Source organism: Rhinopithecus bieti, unplaced genomic scaffold, assembly GCF_001698545.2.
Source record: "Rhinopithecus bieti isolate Rb0 unplaced genomic scaffold, ASM169854v2 scaffold_6946, whole genome shotgun sequence".
Taxonomy (NCBI): domain Eukaryota; kingdom Metazoa; phylum Chordata; class Mammalia; order Primates; family Cercopithecidae; genus Rhinopithecus; species Rhinopithecus bieti.
Window position 1 is genome coordinate 560749 of NW_016805697.1, and position 16697 is coordinate 577445.

At 37.1% G+C, this 16697-nt stretch overlaps 1 protein-coding gene across 1 annotated transcript in view; it reads right to left on the reverse strand.

Annotated features, from left to right (window-relative positions):
- The window catches only part of MIB1 (MIB E3 ubiquitin protein ligase 1), a 141850-nt gene that overhangs the window by 108064 nt on the left and 17089 nt on the right, over nt 1-16697 (reverse strand). Inside the window, exons 2-4 of the mRNA XM_017873525.1 lie at nt 7784-7955; nt 5000-5129; nt 16-120 (exon numbers count right to left, since the gene is read on the reverse strand). Of these exons, the coding sequence (XP_017729014.1) occupies nt 16-120; nt 5000-5129; nt 7784-7955 (407 nt within the window). The remainder of the gene's footprint in view (nt 1-15; nt 121-4999; nt 5130-7783; nt 7956-16697) is intronic.

Here is a 16697-nt window from a genome sequence, read left to right on the forward strand (position 1 = left end):
CTCTTCACTACTTACCATGCCCTCAAAGCCAACTCTGTAAAGGTTCTTAGCACCATTATCCCAGAGGACATATGCTGCACTATGTGGGCTTGATGCACTCCAGTCCTGGATTTCTGTTACCTAACAGACGTTTTTTGAGAAAAGAAGTTTTTTAAAGGGGAGGGAAGAGCTTAGTTCTTTTAATTATTACATTTAAATCTTAAAAATCATTTCATCTAGCAACCTGTGGAACAGGATCATGAAAAATACTTATTTGCCAAATACGTCACTCCTAACATATAGTTAAATTATCATTAGAGCCATATTTTTCCAGAATTCTAAGGTAATTTCTAAAACCACTGTAGAAATTTTAAATCAAGAGGCTTGGGGATTACAGTGATAGATTATCAGAAAATAGAATTTGATACAAAATTTAAAATATTTTTAATCTTAAACGGATTCCTTTAAGAACAGTTTTGTTTTCTGTTTGTTTGTTTGTTTTTGAGATGGAATCTCGCTCTTGTCGCCCGGGCTGGAGTGCAGTGGTGTGATCTCGGCTCACTGCAACCTCTGCCTCCCAGGTTCAAGCTTCTCCTGCCTCAGCCTCCTGAGTAGCTGAGATTATAGGTGACCGCCATCACGCCTGGCTAATTTTTGTACTTTTAGTAGAGATGGAGTTTCACCATGTTAGCCAGGCTGGTCTCAAACTCCTGACCTCAGGTGATCTGCCTGCTTCAGCCTCCCAAAGTGCTGGGATTACAGGTGTGAGCCACCACGCGCGGCCAAAACAGTATATTCTTTTAAGCCCATTACTCAATATGAAATTTAAAATCCCCAAAATGATTCAAGATAAACCTTTTTGGTCAGTTAAAAATTAACAAGCACAAAGCTCTCGAAGAGCCTTGGTGGCAATGTTTAAGTAGGTCTTGAGTTGCTTTTGCTCCTCCAGCAGTATCCCACAGTTGCAGGCCACCTAAAATGGCACGCCTACCATGGAAACTCAGACACTATCTCCAAGCCCCACACCCAACTAGTCTGATTCTTGAATTCACTGGATTAAAACTAAAAAAAAAAAAATACTGGGGTTGCCATTGCTTTAAGGCCTAGAATCACATGCAGGTTGAGTGTACTTATCTGAAATGCTTAGGACAAGAAATGTTTTAGATTTCAAATTTTTTCAGATTTTGAAATATCTGCACGGTACTTAGAGCATCTCAAATCCAAAAATTTGAAATTCTAAATGCTCCAATGAGCACTTCCTTTGAACATCATGTCAGTGCTCAAAAAGTTTCAGATTTTGGAGTATTTCAGGTTTCAGATTTTTTTATTTGGAATGTTCAACCTGTACACAAAAATGACAAACAGCATTAAACTTGGACCTTCTCAAGTAAACCTGACTACAGCAAAGTGTGGGAAGCTGTACACAGGCAATTCATATTACTCTTCTACATCTTGATACTTACAATCACAGCCATCCTTCATAGTTACTTAGAACGACAGGCTGAAGTGTAACTTTTAAGGTATATACTTAAAAACTATTACTTGAAATAAGATATATAATGACCATTCTTTTTCATCCTGTACTAAAGAAACAGTTTTGTAAGCCAGGTATTTCATGATGTATTTGTGGAAATAAAAAGGTTTTATGTTTAAGATCTGATGAATCACTTGAAACGTATTTTAAATTGTTAGTAAATTAGTCCATTTGTTCTTTTAAATTTTGACATATATTACACATTATAAAATATAGCATATGTAGTTTTTTTTTTTTTTTTTTTTGCTCATCACTCAGGCTGGAGTGCAATGGCATGATCTCAGCTCACTGCAACCTCCGCCTCCGAGGTTCAAGTGATTCTCCTGCCTCAGTCTCCCAAGTAGCTGGGATTACAGGTGCCCACCACCACGCCCAGCTAATTTTTGTATGTTTTTTTAAGTAAAGACGGGGTTTCACCATGTTGGCCAGGCTGGTCTCGTGATCATGGCCTCGTGATCCGCCTGCCTTGGCCGCCCAAAGCATATATAAACTTTAAAGAAAAAAATAAACTGAATACCCATGTAATTATTACCCAACCTAAGAAAAAAAATATAACCAATACTTTTCAAGGCCCCTATGTCCATCTCATCAATCCCATACTCCTGCCTCCCATTAGCGGTAACTACCATCCTGAAGTTAGAGTCCACCATTTACCTTAATTTGGTTTATGATTTCTGCTCTACTAACCACTATATAACCTTCCAAAGTAACAGTTTCTAGCACTCAAAGGTAAAACATGCAATCTGTAGCAAAAAGTTCCTTCTGTTTCTAATATATTCAGATTTAACTTCATTTGTTTTCAAAAACGTGATGCTATATTAAGTCTGTATTGCATAGGATGAGTAAAAAGCATTTAACTACCTAAAAAATAAAGACAAATTTTGTTTAAATCAAATTTACTTTAAATTTCAAATTACTTGAAATAGAAGTAAGTTCATTAGTCAAGGTCCAAATCATTAAACGAAATTCCTTCATTTTTAATATGACTTGATTTATTACTGAAGGGGAAACAAAGTGGAAGTCATAAGAAAATAACTATAGTAATTTCACATGCAAGGAACAGCTGCTAAAACCATTAGATAGAATGTTGCCAAGAAACTCTGTAAAGGATACATCTGACAAAATTTGCATCTGTTCATCAATCTTAACATCACTAATAGCAAGATAATCAGACTTCATGTGCCCCTTTTATGTGATACAGTAGAAAATATACAGCATCACATGAGGTATGTTTGCCAAAATAAAACTGAACCTGAATCTAATCAAGCCTCTAGCTCTAACAACTAGTTTATAGGAAATACAAAGATTAAAAGAACAAGTGAAAGAAGTTAAAGAATACTATAAAGAATCAATTGGCCAAATAGAATCTGGTTTCTTCAACAAATAAATGGTATTTTTTTTAGTTAATAATTGTTGAAGCTGGGTATGAGTGCATGGGAATTTATTATACTATACTTTCTACTCAAGTGTATGTCTGAAATACTCCATAATAAAGAGTAAAAAAAAATTATGATCTAGTATACTTAATCATATTTGTATAAAAAACAGCTTTAAAAGACTAACATGTATAGCAAGACTTAAGAAACCCTTTAAGAACAGGCTGGGTACAGTGGTTCATGCCTGTAATCCCAGCACTTTGGGAAGTGGAGGCAGGAGGATCGCTTGAACCCAGGAGTTCGAGACCAGCCTGGGTAACACAGCAAGACTCCATCTCTAACATATATTTAAAAAAACAAAAAGGAAGAATACACTATATACAATGAATGTGGGTTACATCAGGGGAGTGGGATAAAGTATCCAGCACTGAAGGGGAAAAAGGGATGTTAACTTTCTTCATTCACATACATAGGCCAAAAAAAAAAAAAAGTCAGACAATAGAAGTCACATTTGGTCTTAAAAATGTGCTTAACAATGTTACTCTAAAGATTTATTTTATGAAGTTCTCTCACTTGGAGTCACATGTACAAGACAGTTTCATTTCTTTTTCTTCATTTTGTTCTTTTCGTTTGTTTGTTTTGAGATGGAGTCTTACTCTGTCACCCAGGCTGGAGTGCAGTGGCACAATCTTGGCTCATTGCTACCTCTGCCTCCCAGGTTCAAGCGATTCTCCTGCCTCAGCTTCCCTAGTAGCTGGGACTACAGGTGTGTACCAGCATGCGTGGTTAATTTTTGTATTTTTAGTGGAGACAGGGTCTCACCATGTTGGCCAGGCTAGTCTCAAACTCCTGACCTCAAGTGATCCACCTGCCTCAGCCTCCCACAAGTGCTGGGATTAAAGACATGAGCCACCATGCCTGGCCCTCATTTTATTCTCAAAACACAACATGTGTTCAATCAAAGCAAACCAAAAATGTAATACGAATGACTCAAAGCCTCAAGAATGCCTACTTTTATCCCAAAAAAGTGCCAATATAGCAAAAAACAGAAAGTTCCATTTATGTGGCTTCGAACAGCAAATGCCTTCAAAAGCTGATGAGGAAAGATGACTTCCAACCCCCTCTGACCATATAATTAACTATGGGGAAGACTATAAAGTCAATTTTTCAAAATAAAAGTATTAAAATTTTACTTCTCACATACTCTTTCAAAACAAGTTACCAGAATGTGTGTTCTACCAAAAGAGACGGTAAGCTACGTAAGATGATATAATGGGATACAGAAAACATGAGATCCAGTCAGGAAGAGAGGCAAAGGCATCTTTGTTCATCACAGGGCTTCAAAGGGAGCTTCCAGGATGATTGCTGGGCACCAGGTATGGAAAGTGACCCGTCCAGATTGCAGCCGTGTAATACGTGGGGGCCAAACAAGTTGAAGGCTCTTATCCCTACTGCCACTGTACCGTTTTTATTCAACTGTGGACATACTGCCCAAGTGAGCCTGACTCACAGTCTCAAGTGTACTTGGCTTATTTGGACTATGTAATGATGACATTCCCACTCTCCTCTTCACCCCCATTCCCTGCCACCTAGATCAGCTGAGGTCTCTCATTTCACCACACAGAATATTCTGCTTTGACCTACTCCTAAAATTCTGAGCCCACTACACTATCTGCAAAGGGTAACAGAGGTAGGTAGGCTAGATAACAGCGTAATTGCCCACTGCCCCTCAGAAACAGATCTTTGAGGGAAGATAATATAAAACAAGTCAATTCAAATGAAATTTGAATAGCAGGAAAGTCGAGGACATGAGACACTGCTTAGGGAGGACTGGTCCAAATGCATTCAGAAAAGCATGCTAGGTAACAAAATGACAATATGAAACCTGAAGGTGGGAAGGTAAAACCTACCTAATGACCCTCTAAGAAACATCAATGCTTATAAAAAGCAAGAACAATCTTTTTACTTCCAGAGAAAAAAGAAATCAAGATTTTAAAATTTATACTGGCATAGAAAACAATGGACCAAGAAATTCATTTACAGTAGTGATAAAAAGCTTCTGAACACATAATACTCTAGAATACATGATGAATTAAGAAAAATACTGTACCTTTCCCCTACGTCCATTTCCTCCATCTTGATCTTCCCACTGCCAGTCCACTCCTCGCACCACTCTGGCACCTGCAAAGATTCCTCTGGCTGTAATCTTCTTAGATTTCCTACGAGACTCTAACAGAACCCTAAAAATAAAGTTATTTATTTTCAAGTTTATGTAAAATAGGTAATAATAATTTACTTTTAAAACAAAATTATAAAATGTTATTTTGAAAGTAAAAAGATTATTAATTGTTCTGGTTACTTTCATAACAGCATGACACAGGAATACCTTTTATATTCCACAGGTGATGATGATGATGGCAGTAGTAGTTGTAATAATAATCACAGCTAACTTTTACTGAGATTTTATTATATGATATGTAAAAGCACTTGCATAGGAGTAAAGTGTGTTACACTCCTTAAGAGAAAGTTACCACCATATTACCCACTTTATAAATGAGGAAACTCAGTCTCAAAGAAGTAATGTGCCCAAGGCCACAAAAGTTAAAATGTAATGGACTCCACATATGATCCTAGTCTAAGCAATTCAGGGTATCAGTATACTCTTCACTACTGTAGAGGTGGCAAACTCAAATTCTCTATAGCTTCCAGGTGAGTAATATAAATGACAGCCTAAGAAAGACAGCACTACAGTGGCAAATGGCACTTGACCTCAGACTTAGGAAGGTAACAGGGAATGGCAAGGACTTTGGTTGACTCAAAAGCATCATCAGTCTAAAGGATCCAGTCTAAAGTGCTCCACTGCTTCAACAAACTGTTGCCAGGAACAAACGTAAGCCCAGTATTGATAGTCTTCTGTATGGGGGGGAGGGGAGCAGGGTGTTCTATGAATCCATCAACAGATTTTTGCGTGAAACCACTGTTTTTTAAAACTAGCCATTATTCTGGCCAGGCGTGCTGGTTCACGCCTGTTATCCCAACACTTTGGGAGGCCGAGGCGGGTGGATCACGAGGTCAGGAAATCAAGACCATCCTGGCTAACACAGTGAAACCCCATCTCTACTAAAAATACAAAAAATTAGCTGGGCATGGTGGCAGGCGCCTGTAGTACCAGCTACTTGGGAGACTGAGGCAGAAGAATGATGTGAACCTGGGAGGCGGAGCTTGCAGTGAGCCGAGATCGCACCACTGCACTCCAGCCTAGGCGACAGAGCAAGACTCCATCTCAAAAAATAAAAAAAAAAACTAGCCATTATTCAAAAATTTAGAGTACTGTATTGATATAAGTTGGCTGTGTCCCCACCCAAATCTCATCTTGAACTGTAGTTCCCATGATTCCCACATGTCGTGGGAGGAACCCAGTGGGAGGTAACTCAATTATGGGGGCGGTTACCTCCATGCTGTTCTGATAGTGAGTTCTCACGAGATCTGATGATTTTAATAAGGGGCTTTCCCCCTTTTGCTCAGCACTTCTCCTTGCTGCCGCCATATGAAGAAGGGCATGTCTTCCACTTCCACCATGATTATAAGTTTCCTGAGGCCTCCCCAGCCATGCTGAACTGTGAGTCAATTAAACCTCTTCCCTTCATAAATTACCCAGTCTCAGGTATTTCTTCACAGCAGTATGAAAATGGATTAACATACGTATATATCAGTAAAATACATCTGTGCTCTGGATTTTACCTATACTAACCTGTTCTCACAGTACTACATACTTACAGAAGATTATGAATCTTGATAAAGATTCTACACTCAAGTATCTGGGCCAGCTTGGTTCTCCAAGGCCATGAATCCCTATTGTTCTACATCCTTCTCATTCACATAATCAGAAAAGTTTGGAGATTTTTGCTTTGTTTTTCTAATTTTATTTCACTGTTCTATTCTTTTCACTTACTTATTTTAATAGAGATGAGGTCTTACTATGCTATCCAGGGTGGTCTTGAATGCCTGGCCTCAAGTAATCCTCCCACCTCAGGCCTCCCAAAGTGCTGGAATTAAAGACATGAGCCACCATGCCCAGTCCTATTCATTTTTACAATGTCTTTATTATTCCTTAATTTTAATTGCAAACAAAAGACAAAAATAATCAACTCGTTCAAAATTACTCAGTTAATAAGTGGCACGATTATGATCTACACCAAGAGAGTCTGACTCCAAAATCTATGTATCTACTCCTACTCCTAGCTGCCTCCCTATGACTGTCTGGATTCTTGCTCCTTTGCATTATCTGTATCTACATGAGAAGATCCCATCGCCTAAAACTCTGCGCCCGTTAACAATGAATACTCCTCTCTCATTGCTCCTAAGACACTTAATACATATCTCTAACACAGTCTAAAACATCACATGACAATCACTGATTCACTATTTCCTTTAATTTGTAAACTCCTTAAGACTACTAGGTGTCTTATTTATCTTCTAGTGTCCATAAACATAGTAGATCCCATGTAGTCCTAATAAACAAACGTCTATTGACTCAATCAATGGGCCCTACCATTCATCTGATATCAATTAACAGACTAGAAGGCATAGTGAAAAGAAATAATTGCTATCTCTTTGGATGCCCTTGTATTTCCAAATGTACAGTAGTGCTAACCCTCTAAGCCAGAGAAATAATAGTCCAGATTACCTTGGAAAAGTACAGACAGCTCCATCTTCACAGAGCTCTTCACTTGTTATATGGCAGATTGGTCCACTTCTATCCTACTATTTGGTACCTCCTGTTACTAAACCAACTGTCAGAAGCTATTTGCTAATCCTATTTTTAAGGCCCAGAAGTACATAACTTGAATACAAACAAAAACCCTCGGTTGAAGAAAAAAAGGGTTCTCCCTACCTCTCACTTCCTGGTGTAGTAATTCGGTAAAAGCGATGTCTTAAATGATGTTTATCTCCATGATAACACACTGTGCACAAATCATAATTTGTACACTCTGCACATTTCCATCGAATGCCAATGATCGGTTGCTGGCGGCAGGTATCACACATGGTTCCATCATGCTTGATGCCTATTAAAACAAGGATATATGCTCTGATTAACCTCAAATTTTATTTATCTGAATATTATTCCTTGGGGGAAAAAAATAAGATCAGAACATTTACAAGATACTCTAATAAAATGGGATATAACACTTCAAATTTAACACATATAGCTTCAAGATAATGGATCTCAACTATTTTAATCAATGCAAGTTATATTTTCCCTTTGCTCCCTTTTTCATTAGTAAGAACACATCTCAGTAACTCTTTCTTCGTTCTCATCCACAAACTAGAACTTATGTTCGACACACAGAAAGAAAGAATCCTTTATCACTAAGGAGATGTTTCAGACTACAAAACCTCAGAAATCTTTGAAAGAATTTTCAACTATTTTCTAGATAAACAATTACTCCAAAAGAAAAGACCATTTTGCCCTTATGATATCATGGAAACAAACTATCAATTAACTTAAGCATTTACTACCCTTAGATATTGACAAGTTTTTCCCATAGTCAAGAAAATTCAGAAAATGACTAGGAAGCAAGTTTCCCTATTTTAAAGGAAACAATACACTATAGTGGGATTTTATCCCCTTAGGGAACAAGAAATAATAAGCTCTAGAAAAAATAAACACTTGGTAAAATGACCTCCACTAAAATTAATCACATGGATGAATGAGACAGACATTAGAACTATAAAAGGTACCAATATAAGTAATGAAAACAACCTTCATTTTCAGGCGAAATAATTGGGGGTAATACTCTTTACTATTCTATTGTTATATTAATATCACTTGTTCAATAAATAAAACTAGGATTATTTTTTTCAACAATATGTGGCTTGTCAACATCAGTATCACTACTTTATAAACACATCCTGGATGGTGAAGCTAAATGCTGAACAAACAAGTGCTGTATTATCTGTGCAAAAGTGACATTCTCCTGGATTCAAGTTCTGATTCTGTCTGTATTTACCTTTACGCCCTTGAAAAGGTCGTTTTATCAGAAGCATTTACGTATAAAATAATGTGTGTGTTGTTTTTTTGTGTGTTTTGTTTTGTTTTCAAAATTTCCAGGGAGGCAGAGGGGGAGTAAAGTGGGATTCAGGTAAAACAAGATTAGCCGTGTTGAAGCTGGGTAATGGGTACATGGGAGTTCATTACATCATCTTCCTCTTTGTATCCATTTAGAACATTTCCATAATTAAATAGAAGAAAGGAGCCCTTTCATTCTCACAGCCTCAGTCCCCTTTGGAGAATGTAATCTATTCTTTAAAGGTGAGACAACATGTTCTAAAAATCAAATAACACGCTACATACATAAAAACTAGAGTACAAAAGTGGTCATATTACTAATATAATACACTATTGCTACTTCCTGATAAGAAGGAAAAAAAAACCCTATGTTATTCATTTTCTATATTCAGATAACCAGATTCTAAACAAAGGGCCAAACTTGAGTGTATGCCTGTTTTGAGGGAAAGGGAGGGGAGGGGCAAGGATCAGGAAGGAAGAGGGAGGGAAGGCAGGAAGGAGGGAAGCAGGGAAGGAAGGAGGAAGGAACGAACACCTGAAAGAATTGGGATACTAATGGACTACAAAAAGCCTGATACCCCAACACCAAATATGTTTTATGTGCAATCCTTCTGCAGTCTCCTGCCACATAAATGCTTGACTTTAGGGACAGAAGACAGAGGACATGAGTGTCTACTGATTCATTCAGAACTATTTCTTTACTCCTACTGCAGGCATGCCCTCTGCTGCTTTCAAGTATCACTCTTAGAGCCATGTTCACGCCACTGCACTCCAGCCTGGGCAACTAAGAAAGACTCTAACTCAAAAAAAACTTAAAAATTACAAATCGCGCCTGCTGTAGTGTGGAGAAAAAAGATATGAAAAAAGTAAAAATGGCTACAAAAGGGAGTCAGATTAAAAGAAGTTAGTTAGCAGCCCAGCGAAAATAATGGCAGCTTAAATTAAGGTGATGACAGTAGAAATTGAAAGAAATGGGTTCCAGAGATATTTAGGGCTTGGTAGCTACGGGTCAGGAGACAAAAGATATAGAGGATATAAATGAGAAAGTCTAAACGAGATCATTCAAGAGAAAACAGGTTAAGTAATAGAGATATTTAGCAATTAAACAGTACAATAAACTGAAATCTAGAACTGCTCTGCTTAAAAACTAGAATGGAGTCACCAACAAAAAATAAGAATATCTAACCAAAAAATACAAGCCCAGGTCTCCATTGATAGAAACTCGCCTGAGAAACTAAATAGGAAAAAGAATCAGGAAAAGTTCCACAGAAATGATGGATGAGTGGATCTTTCAAAGAAAGGAAGAAATCACAGAAAAGCAGAGTATGTTCAATGAACCAGGAACGACTTTGCTTAGCAGAAACATGCAATACAGCCAGAGACTTGGAGATAAATTATAGAGTCAGGCTAGAAATTAACAAGATCAGACATGATTTCTAACCTGTATACAATACGGTATTTAAATTGCTACCTCAAATGGTAAAAACAAGCGTATGTGATTTAAGAATTTACTTGTATAACTTACTATCCACTTGATATTCAAAATCAGCTTAAATACTCTGGGACCAATATTCTCATCTATAAATTAAGAAAACGCTTCCTTTCACACAGAAGAGACGTTGTGAGGCTAAATTGTTAGAAACTCCTAGAAACACAAACTTCATTTAGAAAAAGAAAAAAAATTAAAGTGATAGGTAAACACACTTTGAAAAACTTTAAAGCAAAATATACATATAAAGAATTATACTACACTTAACTTCATCTTAATATAGATTTAGTAAATGCACTAGTCATCTATTTAAATAATATAATCAGAATAATCAACTATCCCAGACAAATTCTGCAATACTTATACAGAAATCAAAGAGCTTAATAAAAGTTTAGATTTTTCAGAGACTGTATATGGGGAACATTTAATTATTCATCTGTGAATTAAAAGATTAAAATAAATAAAAACTTCTAAATGGCAATTATATACCGTATTACTAAAGTAACTAAAGTAATTTGAAAGTTGGTTTGTGTAAAGATTTGCTTAGGTTCCCTCATGTTTTTGTTTGTTTTTAAAGTGACACACACGGCATCGCTGATGCTTATACTTCATGTTAAATGCTCCTGCTCACCCAGCTGCTTCCTAGAATTAATATACACTCAGTGTAGAAAACCTGGAAAACCACAAAGGCTAATCCCATCAGCACATCCGGGGAATTATCTTTCTAGTTTTTATACTACATGTATCATACAATTTAGATGCAAAAATGTCACATTGTAGTTTCTTGCAAACTACTTTATAAAATGATATTTTACCATGTCAGTAATAATTCTTCTACAACATGGTTTAATAACTGTATGGAATTTCCCTCTATGGATTAACATAATTTACATATAATAGTCCCATATTTTCAACACTGGTTATGTTAACTTTTTGTCTTTATCTGCCACAAACAAGTATCTTTGAATGTGTCTTTTTTAAACATTGAAGGCAGGGTCAAAGTCTTTGATGACATTTGAAACACTCTGTAAGTGCCTTCTATAGAGATTGTATCCATTTATATTTCCCTTTCAGCAGTATCTGACTGGCTTTCTTGACACATCTTTAGCATGGACTGAAGTAGTATTTTTAATCTGTGCCAATTTGAGAGGAAAAAATTGGTATTTCTTGTTTATTTTCTTTTTTAAATTCTAAAATTAATAACACACTTATAATAAAACTTTAAACAACCCAAAAGCATACAGAACAAAATGTGAAAGTCCCCCCTCATCGTGCACTCCCACCCATTGTTAGCAGTTTGGTGGGGGTTTCCAGATTGTTTTCTGGGTACACATTTTCTATGTGTGCTCTCGTCGGCGTGTGTGTGACTTCTGAGGCTTCATGCTTAGAAAGACTTTCCTTAAAATGGTAAAATATACTATTCAACTCTTAACCTAGCACTTTTATGGTTTTCTCAGAACTGGCTCAGAGCTCCCTGTGAGGCAGGTTGTGAATCCTGAGGGGAGAGAGAGTGACAGACAGACAGACACAGACAGACAAGCGACATCTGCCTTGCCTTTTGTGACCAAACCTCAGAATTCACAGTGTTATTTCCTCCTTATTAATTGAGGCAGTTACAAATGTCTACCCAGGTCCACTGAGGGAGGGAAGCAGCCTCTTCAGGTGGAGTATCATTGTCTCCTAAGAAGAGCACGTGGGATGGGATGTAGATTGGTGCGGCCATCTTTGAAAACTACCATCTGGCATGCCTCTCCTCCATTTTAAATATAACTTGGTTTTCCAGGAATAGAACTGTGTATAATGCCTATATAAAACAGGGGTATGCCTGTATTTCAGTATTAAAATGTGAATTTAAAAAAACTAATTAAATGGATTGTTATAGTTGGCATTTCTCTTTAAAAATAGCAGTTCCATGAAAATTTAATATTCAGTTTAATAGCTCTGCACCAGACAACGATGACAGTTCTTCAAAATCTTTTTCTGTTTATGGGTTTCACAATTTACCTTTAAAAAAAATAAAAACTGTGTGACCTAGAATAGTTCTGTACCTAATTTTGTAAACTTTTGATGTTTGTGTTAGAAGCAACAATATAGAAATAATTATAGAATTATTTTTCCAAAATGGACATTATATGGAATCGATTACATACTGATTTAAAGCAACCTCACTGCCACACGCCTGAAGTTAGATTCTAATAACCGTATCTGTTTTAGCACAGGAAAGCTGACGAAAAATACCACAATTAATATCAAATACCAATGATAGTAAATGTCCACAAAATGGCTAAGTTTCTGAACAAGGTCTAAAATAAATCTGATTTAGTTCCATCATCACAAAAAAGCAAAATGCACTAAACAAATCAGTATTCACTACACACTTAAGAGGTTTATCCTGAATTTATCCTGAATTAACTGTGCAGCTCTTCAAATGTGACTTGGTTGATGAAAGACGTAGGGAAAATGTATCCCCAACTACCCCACTCAACAACAACAACAGAAAAAAACTGTCCAGTTTGCAACCACTGCCTCATTTACATATTTTTCATTTCTAAGTTCATTTTCCACAACATACAATGATAAGTCATGAGCTCATAATCTATGTACACGCTGTCTTTAAAAGGAACCATTTAAACACACAATGACAACCGGTTAAAAAAAATTCTATAATTCATGGTTTTAAAGAATACCTCAGGAAAACCATTAATGCACACAAAAGGACGTCCAATTGCTTTCTTGGTTCCCACAGTTCAACTGCCAACAAAGCTACTGAACAGCTGTGAAACAGACTAACACTAAGAATTGAAAAATGTAAACAAAGCAACCCATTCCTCTACCAAAATGAGCACTACAGAATTTTTAATGAGAATACAATTAATTGACTTTGAAACAAAAGTTGATATTTAAAGAAAACATAAAACAGAAGAAAGGCATTAACTAAACAAGACCAACATTTTACTAATCTTTTACTGTACCATGGTAGCTTTTTTGTTTCCCTCACGACATCCACCCAATTCATTTTCATCTAAAACCATTAGCCCTGGCAAGAGTTTTTCCTTAAAAATTTTTATTTCATAAAATGTAACTCCTTAACTGAACCTTTTTTTTCCTTTCTACAGAATACCATATTACCCTAAGGAGTTAATGCCCTTTTCCTTTGCTAAGCTTTATGAAGACATCTGCCACCGTTAAATGAACCACCTGATAGCTTTTGACTCATTCTACTAATACTCAAATGACCATCTGCTCTAAGTTTTAATGGTATCTTGCCTGAGTTCAATAATTTAGAGAATTTGTATAACTGAAGTATTTTTGTTGGAAAATTTTATGAATATAGTAAAACACGTTGCTTAAGATCAACAACTACATTCTTAACAGACCTAATGAAAATAGCTCACACTCACAAAGCACTGATTTAAGTAAAATGTTAAATTTCTGGGTAGAAATGATGGCTGAAAGAGAAAAGAAGAGTTTTCACTGCAAGCAGTTAAATACACATGAAGTGCTTCAACAACAGAACAAAAATCTCTAAATTATCACTTCATAAAACAGCAAAAGTAAAAAGTAAACAACATAACTGTTCATTAACAACAGAATGGATATATATATTAGGGATACAATGGAATATCAAAAATGAATGTTCAACAGCCACACAATTCAATATGGACATACCCTTCACCATAATGCTGAACCTTTAAAAATATAGAATACAAAGGCCAGACACGGTGGCTCACACTTGTAATCCCAGCACTTCGGGAGGCCAAGGCAGACGGATCAAGAGGTCAGGAGTTCAAGACCAACCTGGCCAACATGGTGAAACCCCATCTCTACTAAAAATACAAAAATTAGCTGGGCCCAGTGGCGTGCACCTGTAGTCCCAGGTACTCGGGAGGCTGAGGCAGGAGAATCGCTTGAACCCGGGAGGAGGAGGCTGTAGTAAGTCGAGACCGCCACTGCACTCCAGCCTGAGCAACAGAGCCAGACTCCTTCTCAAAAAAAAACAAAAAAAACAAAAAAAAAACAAACAAACAAACAAAAAATATATATATATATATATAGTAGAGAGAGAGAGAGAAAGAATACAAAGTGTTGAATGTAAATACATATTATTTACAGATATAGAAAAATGTGTAACATAAAGAAACTCATGGGAATGATAAAAACTAATTTGTGACAGTTGGTTACCTTGGGAGAAGAGGGGAAGGAATGCAAGTGAGAAATACTACACAGGGTGTTCAAATGTGTTGGTAATGCTTTCTTTCTAGATGGATTCTAGTTATTGGTTATATTACTTGTTTATTCACTTGTATATGTTAAATATTATGCAATAAATTTTAAAACTTTTCTTAAAAAGAAACATTCCTTCTAGACTAGTATGGTGCCTAGCTATACCCTAAACTTTGCCCAAATTCAAAGATTTCACCTAACATCAAAAAAAATGTACAAGTCAGCCAGGCGCGGTGGCTCATGCCTGTAATCCCAACACTTTGAGAGGCCAAGGCAGGTGGATCACGAGGTCAAGCGTTCAAGACCAGCCTGGCCAACACATAGTGAAACCCCATCTCTACTAACAATACAAAAATTAGCCAGGTGTGGTGGCATATGCCTGTAGTCCCAGCTACTTGGGAGGCTGAGGCGGGAGAATTGCTTGAACCCAGGAGGCGGAGGTTGCAGTGAGCTGAGACCATGCTATTGCACTCCAGCCTAGGCGACAGAGTGAGACTCTGTCTCAAAAGAAAAGAAAAAAAAAAAAATTTACAAGTCAACCATTATTCAAATGTAACTACTTACTGTGGTATATTCAACAAACCAAGAGATTCTAATTTATGAATTCATTCAACTTTAACCCCAACGCAAATGTAACAAAAAGTATTACAGAGACTAATGAGGGTTAACCAACAAGAATATCCATCTTATTTTCCCTGAACTGTCAAAATATTTAACTGGTTTAGAAATTGCCTCAACTCTAATTAAAATTCCTAATGAGGGCAAGGCCTCTGTGACCTGTCAGCTGGTTGGTAAAGTCCACATTCCTTACTCTTGAGAAATACTAAATTAATGAAAATAGGATTGTTGCTATTAATAATACCAGCCACTATCTATTAGTACCAAGCTTGGTTCTTTACAAGCATTTTATTTAACTTTCCCAACAATTCTAAAAAGCAAGCAATTGTTATCCCCATTTTACGGATGACGAAACTGAGTCTCAGAGAGATAACTTGCCTGAAGTCACACAACATTAGTAAGTGGCAGGCTCAAATTCAAACCCAGCTGGGTCTGATCACAAAGCATGGTCTCTGTCTTTTTGTTTGTTTGTTTGTTTTTAGACACAGTCTCACTCTGTGGCCCAGGGTAGAGAGCAGTGGCACAATCTCCACCTCCCTGGTTCAAGAGATTCTCCTGCCTCAGCCTCCCAAGTAGCTGGGATTACAGGCACGTGCCACCACAACCGGCTAATTTTTGTATTTTTAGTAGAGACAGGGTTTCACCATGTTGGCCAGGCTGGTCTCAAACTCCTGACTTCAAGTGATCCACCTGCCTTGGCCTCCCAAAGTGCTGGGATTACAGGTGTGAGCCACTGCACAGCCTAAAAGAGTGTCTTTCTTAATTTAAACAGTATAGTTGAACACTACACCATCTACTTCCAACCAACTCTTACTATGCATTAAGAAAATGTCTTGAGCTGCTAAAGGATTACGTACAAAAAAAAGAAAATGTCTGTGAAGGTGTCACCCAAAGTTCACAACTCCTTCACGCCTTTTCTGTTAGACAAATTATTCTATTTTAGAAGACTCTGACAATCTATTACAAGTATGCATAATGCCACACATATTCCAAAAGAAGTTCTCAAAACTAGACATAAAACTGGCAATTTTAATAATGGATTTGTTTATATTTTTGGCATTTTTTTACCTAGGAATAGAAAATTAATAAGGTGAAACATAAAATTAAGAAAATATATTTTGAAGCCAGGTGCAGCAGCTCAGGCCTGTAATCCCAGCACTTTGGGAGGCCCAGATGGGCAGATCACCTAAGGTCAGTTATTCGAGACCAGCCTAGCCAACATGGCAAAACCCCATCTTTACTAAAAATACAAAACTTGCCAGCCGCGGTGGCGTACGCCTGTGATCCCAGCTACTTGAGAGGCTGAGACAGGTGGATCACTTGAAGCTGGGAGGCGAAGGTTGCAGTGAGCCAGGATTGTGCCACTGCACTCCAGCCTGGTGACAGAGCAAGATTTCATCTCAAAAA